The sequence below is a fragment of the Schistocerca cancellata genome, chromosome 6 (assembly GCF_023864275.1).
Source record: "Schistocerca cancellata isolate TAMUIC-IGC-003103 chromosome 6, iqSchCanc2.1, whole genome shotgun sequence".
NCBI classification, from domain to species: domain Eukaryota; kingdom Metazoa; phylum Arthropoda; class Insecta; order Orthoptera; family Acrididae; genus Schistocerca; species Schistocerca cancellata.
The window spans coordinates 54113109-54133022 of record NC_064631.1 but is presented as its reverse complement, the minus strand read 5'-3'; the positions used below and the strand labels follow the sequence as shown (position 1 = coordinate 54133022).

The 19914-nt window shown below is 41.8% G+C and overlaps 1 protein-coding gene across 1 annotated transcript in view; it reads left to right on the top strand.

Annotated features, from left to right (window-relative positions):
• The first annotated feature begins 2602 nt into the window (after positions 1–2602).
• Positions 2603–19914, top strand: part of LOC126191561 (retinol-binding protein pinta-like) — a 127025-nt gene continuing 109713 nt past the window's right edge. Inside the window, exons 1-2 of the mRNA XM_049932477.1 lie at positions 2603–2657; positions 12643–12803. Of these exons, the coding sequence (XP_049788434.1) occupies positions 12653–12803 (151 nt within the window). The 5' untranslated portion in view covers positions 2603–2657; positions 12643–12652. The remainder of the gene's footprint in view (positions 2658–12642; positions 12804–19914) is intronic.

The following is a 19914-nucleotide window of genomic DNA, read 5'->3' as shown; positions in this document are numbered from 1 at the left end:
TACAAAAGAAACGTTCCATCAACAGTACATTACAACATGAATTGGCTGGCTAATTTCCGGAATGATTTTGGTTGTTCCCAGTTCCACAGATACTTAAAACAAATAAAGGCGCTACAGTCTGGAACCGCGTGACCGCTACGGTCGCAGGTTCGAATCCTGCCTCGGGCATGGATGTATGTGATGTCCTTACGTTAGTTAGGTTTAAGTAGTTCTAAGTTCTAGGGGACTGACGACCTTAGAAGTTAAGTCCCATAGTACTCAGAGCCATTTAAACCATTTTTTTTAACTTAAAACAAAGATGCACGAAAATTCTTAGCTAAATGTGGAAAGCATTTGATATTTATGATAGTAAATCTAAAAGAACCAAATGCTTTATATGTTAAGTATTCTAACCAGTAAGAAAATCTGTAGTCCAAAAATAGTGTGATAAAATTGCGTTACTAAAACAGTTAAGAATTTTTTGAAATAGTTCAATAATCAATAAATCTATAAATTCTTGTTTTAAACATTTCTCAACGCTAACAGTGGCGTCGAGATTATTTTAATGGTATGGTGGAACGAACAAAATATACTAATAATGATCCAGGCAAAAAATTTTATTTTATTTATTGGTAATAATTTTAGACCATCTGCCCATTTTAAATTGCATTTTATTGTATTCAGTTCCATAAAATTTCGAATAATGAGAGGTGCCGAGGTTATGAACCAGCAACAAGTGAATAAATATAATTAATTTCTTGTTATAATACGCTAATTTAATTCATTATGAGGAATTTTCAATGGTTCCAGAATACCTAACTGTTTACACATGCGTATTCTGATATGGTAATGTCTGACATCTTTCTAGCTGAATATGTGTTTTACTCCAGGAGTGAATACGTGTTGATGTTTCATTAAAATACGGTTGTTTACGATTAGAGATGTTTTCCTCCTAGTTCTGACAGCAAGTTGTCGTTTTCCTTTTTCTTCAGATGTGCCAACGAAGGAGCAGGTGCCAGTTTCAATTCATTTGGTACTGTTCTTTTCTTTTCCTTTAGTACTCCTTCATCTATTCACTATGGGTTTTGTTCCTGTCTTCTGACGACTTCACACAAGAAGTCTTCTACCCTGGAACCCTTCCATATTAAATACTTTTCCCTTAAGCACTTCTCTTTCAGTAGCTTCATCAGATGCTATGTTATTACTGTTTACTAACTCCTTCTTTACTTCATGGATTCAACTTCTTATCGACCTCTTACCCTACAAATACTTGGAGACAGCTTTGATTAATCCGCTGTCTTGTGTTCGATATGAATGTCCAAAAAATACTATTCTTTTGTCATTGCTTCCGATATATTTTCTATATTTCGAAAAATTTCACCTTCCAACCTTCCAACCACTCCAATTCCATACCTTTTTGTGGGCCCAATATTTTACTAATGATTCGCCTTTCTGTTGTTTATAATTTATAGAAATTATAGTTTAATGCCAGACATTCACTTGGATATAGGCCTTATGACATCACTAGTGTACTGTAATGCCTTATTTTTACATTTTCAGCCAGGCATTCTTTGATGTAAATGTCTTTGTTTATACCATATGCCCTCCCATTTTATGTGTCCTTTCCTCTATAACTACCTTTCCCAGACCATTTTCATAGATTATCAGTCCAGAACAGTTATATTACTTAACGTATTCGGTTTGGCTAATATCTGTTTTCTGAAATTGTATTGTGTTTTTAATGTGCAAAATTTGTTTTTTTCTCTAAAGAAATTCTTAAGCTGCTCCTACTGGCTATCTCTTCTAAAAGGTTAATTTGTGCTGTAGTAGATGTCACATTTTCAAAAGGGAATTGCAAAGTCATTAGCCAATTCGAGACAACTTATTCTAATATTTTAGTTCTTCTTACCACTCTTATTGGTGAAGCCTTACATTCACTCACTATTTTTTCCTAGAACACAATGAAAAAGAATTGGTGACAGGCCATCATTTTGCCATGCACCTGTGTTTATTTCGAAATACTGAGATATTTCTCCAAAAATTTTACTTTAGATACTGTATCTATAAGTGCTTAACGAATTACGATATGCTAATTCAGACTTTAAACAAAATTGTTGGATCACTTTTCTATAGGTTATGTATCAACAGAATAAGCCACAGTGCTACATCTTCTTTTGAATTCAATAATATGTGGCGAATTATTCACTAAAGACTCAATATTTGTTCAGAACATGGTCTACCCTTCCTAATACCACCTTCAAATTCAGCTAAATGGATAAGCAGTATTGTCTGTACACTGTTTAGCAAAATCCTGGTAAATACTTTACATGCAGGTAGAAGCAAAGAAATTCCTCTGTAGTTGTTACCTTCCTGTTCGTTGCATTTGCTGTATAGTGGATGTAACAAGGCAACCTTCCAATCTCCGGGAATGTTTTCTGTTTTCCAGATTTCCTGAAAGATTAATTTTAGCTCATATTCTTCGACTCTGGGAGAGACCATTTCAAAAGATATACCATAATAATCTTCTACATTAGCTGTATTCTCTCTTAAGATTTTAATTACTTCTCAGAGATAAATCTTCTTTTAGGTATTCATGGATGCCTGAGAATTGCAACATATGGATTGGTTCTGGTCAGTGAAGAAGCTGATCAGAATACACCAAAGCGCCAAAAAAACTGGTAAAGGTACGAGTATTCCACTATAAAGATATGTAAACAGGTAGAATACGGCGCTGCGACCGGCAAAGCCGACCTAAGACAACAAGTGTCTGGCGCAGTTGTTAGATCGGTTACTGCTGCTACAATGGCAGGTTATCACGATTTAAGTGAGTTTGAGAGTGGTGTTATAGTCGGCGCACGAGCGATGGGCCACAGCATCTCCGAGATATCGATAAAGGGGGGAATTTAACGACTGATTTTTAAATTTATTTACTATCAGTTTAACCGTAATTTTATAGAGGTAATGTTCAGAAGCAAGGTCACTATTCCTTTTCCTTTCCAGTTATAACTTTGTTAACTAATACTAACAATTAATTTATGTCATGTCTTTGTAAGTGACTGATAACCACTTCGGATCTTCTGTTAAGCTTAACAATGAATTGTGTTTGCATACATTTGATTATTTATCAGTTGCTTGCCCTCTGCTATGGCTTATTGGAGATCGAAGTTGACTTACAAATACGTGAAACAAAATTTGTTGTAATTATTAATGCTAGTAATTTTTGTGTAGTTATCTATTGTTGTATTTCTGTTCTTTTGATTAGATAGCCCTTCGTGGAAAAGCTTTCAAGTATCCAGTTACTATATCTGGCAACAAATAGTGGGTATATGCAGCAGATTACATTCTTTTGACGATTTAGCGTCATGTTAGTTTCTCAAATCCAATTACTGATATTAACTTTTCCTGGCTCGTTAAACCCTCATAATTATAATATTTTGATTTAAGACCTTCTAAGCGACGAATAATAACATAAATTGTGATACCCTAGTAGCACTATCACTTTTAAGTATATTACTATTTTCTGTACCTATCAAGAAGATACTCCAATTTACACTTTTCTCTGAAATTTCGACTTTCGGCAGCAATTTCTGTATATTACTACACTTTGTTTCGATAAAGATATGCTGAATACAGTGGGTAAAATGATATTAGTAATCGTCACCTGACGTGAAATAATAGAATCTTTTAATAAAATTTAAAGTAATGGACTTCGTAAATTAATAAGAATGATTTAAATATTCTTACTTTCTTGCACTCTGAAAGCAAGATAGTTCATGTTAAGGCATATCACACAAATCACATCAGACAAGCGACCTCTATTTTACTTGGCAACTGCTTTCAGTATTGGCAATGGTACTAGACAATGATTTTCAAAGAAAAGCCGCGATATATTGTACTAGGCCAAGCGTACAAAACCGAGGGGAAAGATAGCACTAGATGTTTTTTCCTACTTATAAGACAGTGAATACTGAAAGTTTCGTGAAAAGAAACGTATATTTTTGAACAAACGTAACATTAATTGGTCATAGTGTAAACTGATCAATGCTAAGCCCGAGTAGAATTCTGTAAGATTTTTGCACGTAATAGTATACAGTTTTCGTGTACGGGATATAATCAGTCTATACGTAGCACAACTATCCTTTCACAGCTGGTAACGGTATCGTATTATTATGCTAGAGTGCTTATAAGGATGTGAATTACCTATCTCCAATTTGCTTAATTATGCCTTTTATAAGTATGCATAAAAGCAAAGAAAATTGTATATGCATAAAGGTCACGTATCGTATTTTAAATGAAATCTGAACATTTAGCATCTGAATCGTTGAATGTAAACTGCATCCATTTCGGTTTATATTTTAGCCTTACCCATTCAGTACTGTACAGTATACTATATAGTAATGCGGAAGTAGATCTTCCTCGTTTTAAAACTGAAAACTACGAACAGGTAGGTCTCTCCATCATTTCAGGTGTTGGCTTCTAGCTAGTTATTCTTCTCAATATTTTGTTACAAATAAGATGAAAACTTGATTCAGTTTACAATTAAGTTACTAATAACGCCGTACGCCGTTCCATCATTTAATGGTTTCTTGTAAGTACTCTAAACTGACAAAGAATTCGATCGAGTAAAATATTTTTGTTACAGATAAATATTGCCTGTTAACAACACAAACTTTACAGTGGCTCGACAGTGGTCCCTGCTACAATAATAAGTTTGCTCTTGACTCTGCACCGAGCACTCCAGGTATTTCCACAAAACCTTTTCAGAACCAAAGACGGAAACCAGTCACAATAGCTATGGTTCTGCATAAGCCAACTGCTTCGCACCAGAGTTTGACCGGAGCGAACACCGATTGTCTTCTCTATTCCGTACACCATTAATAACTGAATTTGAGTTGTTACCGACGAAATGATCAGTTTACTACCATTAACGGTTTCCCACCCAAATTTCCTTACCTAATACGGGACACGCAACTGACTAATAAAGTGAGTTTAATTCAACTACCACCTAGTAAGCGAACTGTATACAACAACGGAAAAAACGCAGCATTAAAAGTAGAGAAACGAAAATTTGAGAGTACCCTCGTCTAGTAAACATATTTAAGTGATTAATATTGCAAGATCACAGGTTAATGTAACTGCGATTTAAGCCATTGCACATGTGAAATGTTGCTACATAATAAACGATGTAACAACCTGAATGTTTAATGCAGCCATGCATACAAGCTTGTGTGTCCTAAAGGTACCGGATGTCAGTTTCAGGGATGGAGTTCCATGTCTTTTACACGTGTTCGGTCAATATAGGGACGGTTAGTGCTGTTTGTGTATGACGCTGGAATTTTCGTTCGATGATAACCACATGTGCTCGATTGGAGAGAGATCTGGTGATCGGTCAGGCGAAAGCAACATGTCGAGACTCTGTAGAACACTTTGGGTTAGAACAGAGGTATGTGGGAGATCGTTGTTGTTGTTGTTGTGGTCTTCAGTCCTGAGACTGGTTTGATGCAGCTCTCCATACTACTCTATCCTGTGCAAGCTTCTTCATCTCCCAGTACCTACTGCAACCTACATCCTTCTGAATCTGCTTAGTGTATTCATCTCTTGGTCTCCCCCTACGATTTTTACCCTCCACGCTGCCCTCCAATACTAAATTGGTGATCCCTTGATGCCTCAGAAGATGTCCTACCAACCGATCCCTTCTTCTGGTCAAGTTGTGCCACAAACTTCTCTTCTCCCCAATCCTATTCAATACTTCCTCATTAGTTACGTGATCTACCCATCTAATCTTCAGCATTCTTCTGTAGCACCACATTTCGAAAGCTTCTATTATCTTCTTGTCCAAACTATTTACCGTCCATGTTTCACTTCCATACATGGCTACACTCCATTCAAATACTTTCAGAAATGACTTCCTGACGCTTAAATCTATACTCGATGTTAACAAATTTCTCTTCTTCAGAAACGCTTTCCTTGCCATTGCCAGTCTACATTTTATATCCTCTCTACTTCGACCATCATCAGTTATTTTGCTCCCCAAATAGCAAAACTCCTTTACTACTTTAAGTGTCTCATTTCCGAATCTAATACCCTCAACATCACCCGACTTAACTCGACTACATTCCATTATCCTCGTTTTGCTTTTGTTGATGTTCATCTTATATCCTCCCTTCAAGACACCATCCATTCCGTTCAACTGCTCTTCCAAGTCCTTTGCTGTCTCCGACAGAATTACAATGTCATCGGCGAACCTCAAAGTTTTTATTTCTTCTCCATGGATTTTAATACCTACTCCGCATTTTTCTTTTGTTTCCTTTACTGCTTGCTCAATATACATATTGAATAACATCGGGGAGAGGCTACAACCCTGTCTTGCTCCCTTCCCAACCACTGCTTCCCTTTCATGTCCCTCGACTCTTATAACTGCCATCTGGTTTCTGTACAAATTGTAAATAGCCTTTCGCTCCCTGTATTTTGCCCCTGCCACCTTCAGAATTTGAAAAAGAGTATTCCAGTCAACATTGTCAAAAGCTTTCTCTAAGTCTACAAATGCTAGAAACGTAGGTTTGCCTTTCCTTAATCTTTCTTCTAAGATAAGTCGTAAGGTCAGTATTGAGATCGTTATCCTGTTGGAAATCACCCACTGGAATGCTGCTCATGAACAGCAAGACGACAGGTCGAATCAACAGGGTGCGTGGGATAACTATGACAGCGATCCTGCTGCCATACGAAATCGCTCCCCTGACCATGATTCCGGTGTCCAGCACGCAGGTTCGTTGCACGCCCTCAGCTGGCCTCCTATCCAACACACGGCCGTCACTGGCACTCAGCCAGAATCACCTTTAATCGGAAAACACAACAGACTCCCACCCTGCCCTCCAATGAGCTATCGTCTGACCACCACTGAAGTCACAAATAAAGGTGATTTGGGGTCCGTGGATTGCACGCTTCAGGGCGTTGTCTCGGAGCTGTCCTTGAAGTAATCATTTTGTAACAGTTCGTTGTCTCATTGTAGTGCCAACGACTGTTGAAATTTCTGCAGCAGATGCAGTACGATGTGTCAGTGCCATACGCCGAACACAATGGTCACTTAGTTCCCGGTGCCCGTTCGGAGCCCGGTTCTCTTCCACCCGGTGACCGTCAGTTCCAGCAAACATATATAGTTTCTGCATTCGTGTCAAGTGTTTCTGAAGTATCGCAGAAGGAACATCCGGATTCTCGTAGCCCTATTACACGAACTTGTTCATACTCAGTGTGGTGCTGATAAAGACGTCTTGGTCACCTAGGACGAATTCTTTACTACTTACCACGGCCAGTGTCAAAGATGACTAACGTTCACGACCATTACAGTGTATGTTTAAAGCAAACCTGATTTGCATCGTAATAGTAGCGGTACTAGCGCAACTCATCTGGGACTGGCGCGATATTTCAATGGACGTTATCTTTCAAACGTAGAAACGCGCCTACTTGACTTTCGTTTATGGCACACGATTCCTTCTCGGTGTTGTGATTTTCTTCCGTGAATATGTATATATACCGGGTGGTCAAAAAGTCAGTATAAATTTGAAAACTGAATAATTCACGGAATAATGTAGATAGAGAGGTACAAATTGACACACATGCTTAGAATGACATGGGGTTTTATTAGAACTAAAAAAATACAAAAGTTCAAAAAAGTCCGACGGATGGCGCTTCATCTGATCAGAATAGCAATAATTAGCATAACAAAGTAAGACAAAGCAAAGATGATGTTCTTTACAGCAAATGCTCAATATGTCCACCATCATTCCTCAACAATAGCTGTAGTTGAGGAATAATGTTGTGAACAGCACTGTAAAGCATGTCCGGAGTTATGGTGAGGCATTGGCGTCGGATGTTGTCTTTCAGCATCCCTAGATACGTCGGCCATCACGATACACTTGCGACTTCAGGTAACCCCAAAGCCAATAATCGCACGCACTGAGGTCTGGGGACCTGGGAGGCCAAGCATGACGAAAGTGGCGGCTGAGCACACGATCATCACCAAACGACGCACGCAAGAGATCTTTCACGCGGGTAGCAATATGGGGTGGAGCGCCATCCTGCATAAACATCATACGTTCCAGCAGGTGTTTATCAGCCAGGCTGGGGATGATGGGATTCTGTAACATATCGGCGTACCTCTCAACCGTCACGGTAGCAGTTACAAAACGAGAATCATGCATTTCCTCGATGAAAAAAGGCCCGATAACGGTAGATGTGGTGAATCCAACCCGTATCGTAACTTTCTCGTCGTGCAATGGAGTTTCCACGACAGTTCTAGGATTTTCGGTAGCCCAAATTCTGCAGTTGTGGGCGTTGACAGACCTTAGGAGCGTGAAATGAGCTTCGTCGGTCCACAACACGTTACTCAACCAATCGTCATCTTCCGCCATCTTTTGAAACGCCCACCCCGCAAATGCCCTCCGCTTCACTAAATCGCCAGGTAACAGTTCATGATGCCGATGGATTTTGTGCGGACAACATCGGAGGGTACGCCTAAATGCCAACCAAACAGTAGTGTATGGAATGCCGGTGCGACGTGCGACTACACGAGCGCTGACTTCACCGTGCATAGACGAACCCGGTACAGTCTCAATTTATTCCTGATCTGTCCCAGCAGCATTACGCCTTGTGGTCGGTCGGACACTACGGGGTCTATCGTCTAAACAACCCGTGGCTTCGAACTTCGAAATCATTCTCGCCACAGCTGCATTTGTCGACGGACCTTTACCCATTCGAATCCCCTTCCTATGGCGATAGGATCGTAACGCTAAACTAGCACGTTCCCCATTCTGATAATACAGCTTCACTAAAGGCGCCTTTTCGGGTAACGTCAACATGCTGCGACTGCTTGCGCAACTGATTCTCTCTTTCATTACAGCTCCTTTTATACACGATTGTCAAGCGCAGTCACTGATGTTTTGCTGTCCAGCGCCATCTGTCGGACATTTTGTGAATTTTTTTTTGTGTTCTAATAAAACCCCATGTCATTCCAAGCATGTGTGTCAATTTTTACCTCTCTATCTACATTATTCCGTGGTTTATTAAGTTTTCAAATTTATACTGACTTTTTGATCACCCAGTACGTTGGAACAGCTTAACATTTGCAATAGGTAAAAATGCTCTAACCTGAGGTGAGAAATATTCAGTTACTACTTTAAGCGATTCTCTACAGTTATCTCACTCATTTGGTACCCAACTCTACCGCCAACTGTCTTCGAATTCCTTGAAGTACTTGCCCTCATGTAACTGCCTTATGTAACTACCATCATGCAGCTGCCTGATGCCGCTTTCATCATGTGACGCCATTCAGCCCATACGAAAGCGCAGGGACCATTAAAATTCGGCAGATGAACAGTGTTACTAGTACTTTTAAACACTTACATAACTGTATTAGATAACCATCGTGGAAGTGTGCAGGTGCCGGCTCTGAGCTAGTACCCTCGTGTGCTAAACTTACGGATGGAAGTGGCTTTCCCATTATAATGAATTCTACTGTAATTGATGAAAGTATGTGAATGCAGCTTGCCGCTAACTTGGTGTAATGTTTTGTCTGTACAGAGGTGTATCTGTCGCCTTTATTACCCCTTCACTCTCACACACAAATCGGTACAATACAGTTAGGGCCTCCTGTTTTATCTTGAGGCTGATCCGTGATAAGACAGGCAAACAATTATGCTAATGGATGATTCTGAGTATTTTCTCGAATTTCATTCGCTCTCTCTCTCTCTCTCTCTGTCCTTAATCTGTGTACAGTTCTAAATATATTATTTCATTTACGTGGAATCAGCCCAATAGAATCTCTGGTGGAGCCCTTCGTCTTAATATTCAGCGGCTGATTTGCTGGAAAAGATCTTTACATTTGTTATTATTGTTAAGTGCTGCATTCAGTTGGGAAAAATCGATCGTTTGAACAATTCGTTCATTTTTACGACAGATTTAGAATTTCAGATGTGGACGAAGCCTTTTTGGACGATTTTATCAAAACTCGGTGACTGCAGGCTCTCTTCGTCACAGCTGAAACTTCCCCACTAATTACAGGGCCAAGGCAATCATCAATGATTCAGACAGAGAACTCATTCGTCATTCACTCTAGAATAAAAGGGTCACAAACCTTATTTCTGAGGAAAATAGTATATTCAATCCATCTCCATTACATGTTCCGTTTTCTGTTGATTCCAAGTCTTATTTAATTTTCGTTTACCGTTTCTCTCTATCCACCAATAACCCGCTAGTGGCACAAACTTTAATAGCTCGCTTTAGCGAGAAGAAGAGCAAATATGTCTCTTTTAGCAACCCGACAATCTTCCAACAGATACTTCCCAAGCTGTACTCCTTCTCCCTCTATAATAACCATGGAGAATACATCTATGTATCTCTGTTATTCCAAAGAATAATCTTACTAGAAAAATACCTTGGCGTCGACGAGCTGTCGGCGCATATATTACTAGAAATCCGATCAGATACTTTCCAAAAGTGAATAAATGTGGATGATTTGGTTGACCATTATTAATTATTGCGTGGTAGAGGGTAAATTTCCGTGGGGAGATTACACCATGATCAGTCAGTGCCAAATAGCGTAGCTCGTGTAACTGAAAGTAATACGCAATGAGATGAACAGAAATTAAACTTTAAGCCGCATGGGCGTACCGATCTCCAAGTCTTAGAATCCAGTACATTACTATGCAACGTTACTGTGACTCTGTACTCCGTCCCCATGTCGCCTTTCCAGGCGCGCATTCGACCCTGAACTACTCCTTATTGGTGACAATGCGCGGCCCCATCGAAGTGAGCGAGAGGAGGAGCTTTTGGAAGGAGATGATATTCGTCTTATGGACCGACCTGGCAGTTCCCTCTACTTAAATTCCTCCGATCGCGAGTGGGATGCGTTTTGGGAGGGATTGGTGGGGGGGGGGGGGGCAAGGACCATCCGGCAGTTGTCAACCACGCAGGTGGACCAATGGAATAAATCGCGGTGAATTCAGTGTAATTATTGTCTTTGAATAAAGGTGTCGTTCCTGTTCGTCTCATTGGGTATTTATTTCAGTTACTTTCTCTTCGGCACTGTACTGTAGCAGTTATTTCTATGTATTGCTAAGTTTCATCGAGCTGTGTTACGTGGCAGCGACACCTCAGATGAGAGTCTCATTCGTCCTTGTGTTTTGCACATGAGTGTGGTATACTCTTTGCCACCACGGAATTTCTGCTTAGCTGCCCACCCTCGGCACCAACAGCTTGTGACATCTTCTCCTTTCCTTTCATCTACATCATATTTTGCACCAACGTTTACATCAAGAAATCAAAAGAAAACCACGCTCAGCGTGCAGCAAATCAAAGTGGTCCGGAGAACAGTTCCAGGGTACAAAGAAAGAGTACTGACCTGACACTGTAGCAGATGCTGAACGTGACCACCGTTCACCTCATGGCACTTTTCTGCCTTGGTCAACAAGTTGATGAAGGCGGATCGAAGCTGGACTACTGGAATTGCTGCCATCTCATCAGAAATGTTCTGCTGCAGTTCTTGAATATTGTGAGAGTTGTTGCAACATACCTTAGACTTGAGGGCTTTCCACACAAAGTAATCACACATTGCCAGATCAGGTGACCTGGATGGCCAAACAGTGCCTCGACCAGACTAACCTCTGCTAACAACTCCATCAGGCGTGAAGTTTGTGTAAATGTGCTCCGAGATACAGCCAGCTGTATGGGCAGTTGCTCCAGTCTGTTGATAGTAAATGTCGGTCTTTTCCTCCTCCGTTAATGCTGCCACAAATTGTTTCAAAATGTCTGAGCCATTTTTATTTGCCCCACACTACAGATACTCAATTCACATACAGGATAATTCCTTGATGCTACAGAGTTTTAGGAATGATGCGAAAGGGTAGGTGCGTGAATTTGAAGTAAGAAATACTCGTCGAGAAACGACTGCGCCGAAAGTTATAACGGGTAATAGTTCTTGTATCCCTGACAGTGGATTACATGTACCGGTACCGTTGCTGCTAAGGCAGTAGTGTAGACAACCTTCAGAGGTGGTAAGAAGGACCAAACAAAACAAAATGTCCAATTAACATTGGCTCTAAAACTCATAGCTTAAGAGCTATGGGAACGTTTTCAGTAGAAGACATGTTTGACAGTGACCGTAATGGACTAGTCTTCATAGCTCTTTAGGTAGGCATTCTAGAGCTCTAGTTTGCTAGACATTTCTTTCTTGTTTTGGTCCATACTACCACGTCTGAAAGTTGCCTATCCATCAATCTTCGGAACATAAGTACCGGTGCATGTATTCCACTATAGAGGTATCACAACGATTTTCGCTTATAATTTTCGACTCGGTATTTCCGCATCAGGGCCCCTTATCCGAAATTGATGCGTTTTACCCTTCTCCACCATCGCTAAAAGTTTGTACCAACATCACGGAATCACGCTGTATGTATCCTTACCCACGTACAGTTCATTGCTAAATACGTTTGAGTGACGACGTTTCTCGTCAGACGTACAACGCAAAATTTGGAACGTTACATGTTTCTGGGCAGCAAATATATTTTTCACAAGCCGTGAAATTTGTCAACGATTCTGTGTAGACTACGAGACCTCAGAACCCTTTGGAGTGCTCACATTCTGGCGGTGTGCTCTCGTTTCTGCTTACAGGATACCGGCGATGAGTGACAGCTACAGCTTCGTCTCTCCGACGCGTGAGCAGGTGGAAATCATCAGACAGCAACTGGGGACACACGAGGAAGACATCAAGAGGACCATAGCGTCACTGAGAGCTTGGCTCAAGACGCAACCGCATCTGCCCGACGAGATAGGTCAATCAGATTTCTGACTATTCTACTTTACACTTCTAAATTCTCCAACACTAATTCCGAATTTAGAGTTGATAGTGCGTTCTTTAACTTCTAATATGTTGTTGTTGTTGTCTTCAGTCCTGAGACTGGTTTGATGCAGCTCTCCATGCTACTCTATCCTGTGCAAGCTTCTTCATCTCCCAGTACCTACTGCAACCTACATCCTTCTGAATCTGCTTAGTGTATTCATCTCTTGGTCTCCCCCTACGATTTTTACCCTCCACGCTGCCTTCCAATACTAAATTGGTGATCCCTTGATGCCTCAGGACATGTCCTACCAACCGATCCCTTCTTCTGGTCAAGTTGTGCCACAAACTTCTCTTCTCCCCAATCCTATTCAATACTTCCTCATTAGTTATGTGATCTACCCATCTAATCTTCAGCATTCTTCTGTAGCACCACATTTCAAAAGCTTCTATTCTCTTCTTGTCCAAACTATTTACCGTCCATGTTTCACTTCCATACATGGCTACAATCCATACAAATACTTTCAGAAATGACTTCCTGATACTTAAATCTATACTCGATGTTAACAAATTTCTCTTCTTCAGAAACGCTTTCCTTGCCATTGCCAGTCTACATTTTATATCCTCTCTACTTCGACCATCATCAGTTATTTTGCTCCCCAAATAGCAAAACTCCTTTACTACTTTAAGTGTCTCATTTCCTAATCTAATACCCTCAGCATCACCCGACTTAATTCGACTACATTCCATTATCCTCGTTTTGCTTTTGTTGATGTTCATCTTATATCCTCCCTTCAAGACACCATCTATTCCGTTCAACTGCTCTTCCAAGTCCTTTGCTGTCTCTGACAGAATTACAATGTCATCGGCGAACCTCAAAGTTTTTATTTCTTCTCCATGGATTTTAATACCTACTCCGCATTTTTCTTTTGTTTCCTTTACTGCTTGCTCAATATACAGATTGAATAACATTGGGGAGAGGCTACAACCCTGTCTCACTCCCTTCCCAACCGCTGCTTCCCTCTCATGCCCCTCGACTCTTATAACTGCCATCTGGTTTCTGTACAAAACTTCTAATATATTGTTTCCAAATAATGGTGTTACAGTAGTGAATTAATCAATCCAGTCTTGGTGGGGAGAATGTGCTTATACAGGACTATGCGGCTGCCCCTACCGATGCTGTTTTATGCAACCCGCAATTCTGTATCTGGCCATCAAAAATCACGCGCGAGATTATCGTATTCTCTCACTTGCTACGTGCTAGTTATTAGCACTACAGGAAAAAACGATCAGAGTCTTTCTGTAGGAAATTTAATGTAGTTAAATTTCGTACTGAGACACGTTTTCGCTGGAGGCCACGGTTTCCAAGTTATTCAAGAAAAACGTACGAATATAACTTTCAAACGCACTTTCACCCACACACTCGTCTCTCTCTAGTCCGGATATCTGTAATGTTGTTTATGACACTCCTTCGCACCACTGTGCAAAAATTTGCGAATTCGCGAACTACTCCCGATATTCGATCTTTTCTTGTCTCTATTGATTGTGCTATTACGCTACCAGCCTAGTCGGCTATTTCGTTAACACTTAATCGTGCTTGTGAGGATAATAAAAGAAAAACGACTTTTGTAAACATTACGCTAAAACTTATTACGTTAGCAATTCGATCCAAACTTTACAAGCACTGTAGTTTCGTAGTCAGTAGGCATGACAAGTTCAACGATGTAATTGCTTATTAGATGCTGTTAAATTTCTCAAAAGTGTTGGCTAAAATTTACACAGACGTAAAGTTTATAATTTTTTAATGTTCAACTAAGCCAATGGCGTAATAAGGCCAGTCAAGACTAAAGATGCTCGATTGACGGGAAAATACTGGTGAAATCGCAAATTTTTGTACAGTGGTAGGAGGGAATGTCGTGAACAACACACTAGAAATACTGACCGGTGGGAGCTGAGTGTAGGAGTGGGGGTGTATCTGAAGGTCACTTTTGTGCGTTTTTCTTTAATAACTCGAAAACTACGGCCTCTGACGAGAGCATATCCCAGTACAAAATTTTACTACGTTCAATTCCCTATAGAAAAGGGTCCAATTCACTTTTTCTGTAGAACTAATAGCAAGCGTGTACCGAGTGAAAGTGCATGAAAACCTTGTGCGTGGTGTTTTAAGGGCAGATAAAACATTGCAGGTAACATAAAACATCAGTAGGGACAGATGAATCACCCTGTATGAACAGGATGCGTCGTTTGAGATAGCTACAACGTTCACTTTTTTATGTACACTGAACTGATATAGGCCTGCATATTCAAATACAGAGATATGTAAACAGGCAGAATACGGCGCTGCGGTCGGCAAGGCCTACATAAGACAAGTTTCTGACACAGTTGCTATATCGGTTACTGCTGCTACAATGGCAAGTTATCACGATTTAAGTGAGTTTGCACAAGCAATGGGACACAGCATCTCCGACGACCACTTCACAAGTGTACCGCGAACATCAGGAATCCGGTGAAAAATCATATCTCCGACATCGCTGCGGCCGGAAAAAAATCCTGCAAGGACGGGACCAACGACAACTAAATCGTTCAACGTGACAGAAGAGCAACCCTCCTGAAAATTGCTACAGATTTCAGTGCTGGTCCATCAACAAGTGCAGCGTTCCAAACTTTCAACGAAACATCATTGATATGGGATTTCGGAACCGAAGGCCCACTCGTGTACCCTTGATGACTGCATGACACAAAGCTTTACGCCTCGCCTGGGCCAGTCAACACCGACATTGGACTGTTGATGACTGGAAACATGTTGCCTGATCGGACGAGTGTCGTTTCAAATTGTGTCGAGTGGATGGACATGTAGGTGTTTGGAGACAACCTCATGCCTCCATGGACCCTGCATGTCTTCAGGGGACTGATCAAGCTGGTAGAGGTTGTGTAATGGTGTGGGGCGTGTGCTGATATGAGACACCTGATACGTCAAGAAACGCCTGTGACAGGTGATACGTACGTAAGCATCCTGTCCATAGTCGAGTCCATACCACGTCGTGTTGCGGCACTTCTGCGTACTTGTGGGGCCCTACACGATATTAGACACGTGTACCAGTTTCTTTGGCTCTTCAGCGTAATTTTCATTATATAAGTAGATCTTGCTGTTCGAGCAATGACCAACTGTGCAGTCAGGAGTTTTTGAGCCGAATACGAGACGAGTTTCTAGTGAAGCAGAGAGAGTCCCAATTGGGAATATTCTGGATAAGATTTCTGTTGTAACATTTACCAGACAACCAAGGAAAACCTCCCGGAAACCTTGGACAGAACCGGAAAATGGAACTACTTTTCAGTAATTCTGGGACATTATGTCCCAGACAAAAATTGATTATGTATGAACACAGTAACATGGATCAATCTCTGACCACGTGTGGTGTACTTGTGTCGCTGTCATGTATTACGGGTCTGATTTCATGCACAAACTTCTTGATCTGTCAGCTGTCTGCAAGAGGCTCACACACTCCACTTGAAGGCTGAAATCCTCTAAACAGTGCATCTGATTTCCGCGATGGCTTCCATCACTAGCACGGCATTCTCACATGAGTTCCAATGTCGATCCCCTACGTGAAAGGTTCTCCATAATACCAATGTAAATAATAATATCGAACGTTTCTCTGAATCAAAGTGCGGACACCACTGTATAGCAGGTGGTTGTAATTAAGGTGCAGCTACTCAAAGTGGTCCATTGTGGGTTGTAATTATTCTATGGCAGCGAAGGGTGGCAGATGTCCTAATGCGTTAATGTGGAACTGATTTGCGCTGGAAAAAAAATTCCAATTTTGGCCATCAGTTGCAAATCGGCGCTGTGAATGCAAAGAAGACATATAGAACTGTATGCTTGTGTCATGGATTGGGAATGAGACGTGGGCAGGAAAGGTCAAACGAGTGAGAAGGGTTTAATGTCGACTTTATTATAAACTGCCACTTACACAATTTGTTCAGTGTGAGTACCAGAGATGTGTTACATGCCATGCATGTGGAAAATTTCTGGATATAACACGTTGTGGAAGGTTCCATTAGACAGGTCTTTCATCAGGTGAGCGGCATGGCATGTTGCCCATCTTGCATGAAAACATTCGTTTCCACTCAGTTGCGCTATTCCAAAGTAGGACTCGTACGCTGTACACGGAGGTCTCGATAATTTGCAGACGTCACGGGTCACATGACAATCTCTGGATATATTCACTTCAAAGAACAGCTCGAGAGCAAAGATGTTTATGAATCGACACCACTCAGCCACATTCGGCGAGTGAAACGGCTCTTACTGCACAATACGCAGTTTTGAAAGTAGCACAAATTCGGCAGTTCACTGTACAATGCACCGTAAACCGTTGCTCATCACTCCACAGAATATTGTCCAGCCACATGTCATCAGCTTCGATCCTTAGCAGAAACTAGTGAGAGAATTCAAAACGTTTCTGCAGATCACATCTATATATATTTTTTTTTTCCTTTGTAGAGAAAAAAAAAGCTTAGAAATGTTGAGAATGTAACCTTATGTACAAATTACTTTGCAACATGGTCCATGGAACGAACATATAACCAACAATCATGAGATTTCACTCCTTTCACATCTGAGTACTGTATGGGTATCAGTGTAAAACAGACCACAAAACTTTCTGCGCTGTTGACCATGGGATGGACAATTCCCGCGACTCTGACCACCCAGGGCACATGCTGCATGGTCAGTTACAGAAACAACAACCTTGTCAATAACTTCCACTGGGATAGGACGCCTTCCTCTTCCAGGTGCCACACCAACGTCACCCACGTTTTCGAACATCGTTATATCTTATTTAAACCATTTAATGACATTGATCCTCTCCTCAGACCTTTCCGTCAGTGCAGCACTGTAATTGTCACCATTAACGTAAATACTTTCACTAACATGGTCAGTCTCTCTTCTCGATAGCCATACTCTTCACTCACGTTGTGGCTTGTCAAGTGACGGCGTGGGTGCCATACCGTCTTAAAACTGCGTACAGCGCCTGATTTACCTCTGGTGACTGAAACTGGAACTAATTTTTTTCGAGCATTAATCGATTCCACATTGATGCATTTAAATATCCACCAAATTTCACTGTCATACGAGAAATACAGCCTTCATTGGACCTCCATGAGCAGCTGTACTTTAGTTATAACTGCCCAGTACCAAGATGACCGTTTCTGACCCAGGAGGGCATGTGCAAGACGACAGTTTGCGTTCCACCAGTGCCACAGCGAGCATGGTATTCAGAGACCTCAACTAACAATAACAGCCTTTATTCTGCAATTCGTCTGACGTGGTTGGTCAAGCCATGCAGCAGTGGCCATCTCACGCTGTCACACAGAGCGACGTAATAGTCTCGTGGCAGTGCGAGTAGACCAACTACGAGTGCTGCCTCGGTGGGACGGCAGTGGCAGCTGCAGCCTTGCAGATGTGCAAGGCTGTTGTGACGCGTTCAGCGGGCGACGGCGTAGCCAGGACGACCTGCCACCCCAAGCAGATGAACACGCACTTGGACACACATGTGTCAATCCAGGACGACTCAGACGCACCCAGTGTGCCGACTGACAAGAGGACTTCTCTTGGCGGCACCACGTCGAAACCCAAAACAGTTAGGTCTGGTAGTGGCTCATACAGGGCTATTACAAATGATTGAAGCGATTTCATAAATTCACTGTAGCTTCATTCATTGACATATGGTCCCGACACACTACAGATACGTAGAAAAACTCATAAAGTTTTGCTCGGCTGAAGCCGCACTTCAGGTTTCTGCCGCCAGAGCGCTCGAGAGCGCAGTGAGACAAAATGGCGACAGGAGCCGAGAAAGCGTATGTCGTGCTTGAAATGCACTCACATCAGTCAGTCATAACAGTGCAACGACACTTCAGGACGAAGTTCAACAAAGATCCACCAACTGCTAACTCCATTCGGCGATGGTATGCGCACTTTAAAGCTTCTGGATGCCTCTGTAAGGGGAAATCAACGGGTCGGCCTGCAGTGAGCGAAGAAACGGTTGAACGTGTGCGGGCAAGTTTCAAGCGTAGCCCGCGGAAGTCGACGAATAAAGCAAGCAGGGAGCTAAACGTACCACAGGATGGTGCTCCACCGCACTTCAATCATGATGTTCGGCATTTCTTAAACAGGCGATTGGAAAACCGATGGATCGGTCATGGTGGAGATCATGATCAGCAATTCATGTCATGGCCTCCACACTCTCCCAACTTCACCCCATGCGATTTCTTTCTGTGGGGTTATGTGAAAGATTCAGTGTTTAAACCTCCTCTACCAAGAAACGTGCCAGAACTGCGAGCTCGCATCAACGATGCTTTCGAACTCATTGATGGGGACATGCTGCGCTGAGTGTGGGAGGAACTTGATTATCGGCTTGATGTCTGCCGAATCACTAAAGGGGCACATATCGAACGTTTGTGAATGCCTAAAAAAACTTTTTGAGTTTTAGTATGTGTGTGCAAAGCATTGTGAAAATATCTCAAATAATAAAGTTATTGTAGAGCTGTGAAATCGCTTCAATCATTTGTAATAACCCTGTAGATCAGTGGCTGAGTGGTGCTGCTGCTAAACATAGTTCAAGCTGCTTGGTCAACATGGGACCCGCAGCACGTATAGAGGAAGACACGGCGTCAGATCCAACCAAAGACAATGTGCTGGTAGGTTGATTAGAGAGCATATATAATCTGCACAGGTATGTTGCGAAAGGGCCCCATCCTGATCAATTAGGCGATCACGATAGTGGGGCGTTCTGCCACACTATGTGGAAATTCAGGTGGCTCTGAACACTATGGGACTTAAGATCTGCGGTCATCAGTCCCTTAGAACTTAGAACTATTTAAACCTAACTAACCTAAGGACATCACACACATCCATGCCCGAGGCAGGATTCGAACCTGCGACCATAGCAGTCACGCGGTTCCGGACTGAAGCGCCTAGAACTGCTCGGCCACCACGGACGGCTGGAAATTCAGCCACGCTGCACCAGCAATACTGAAGGCTGTTACTGCAACACTCCTCCCCCATTAGGAAGATTCAGTCCAATGATTTCCACACAGCTGTTAAATCT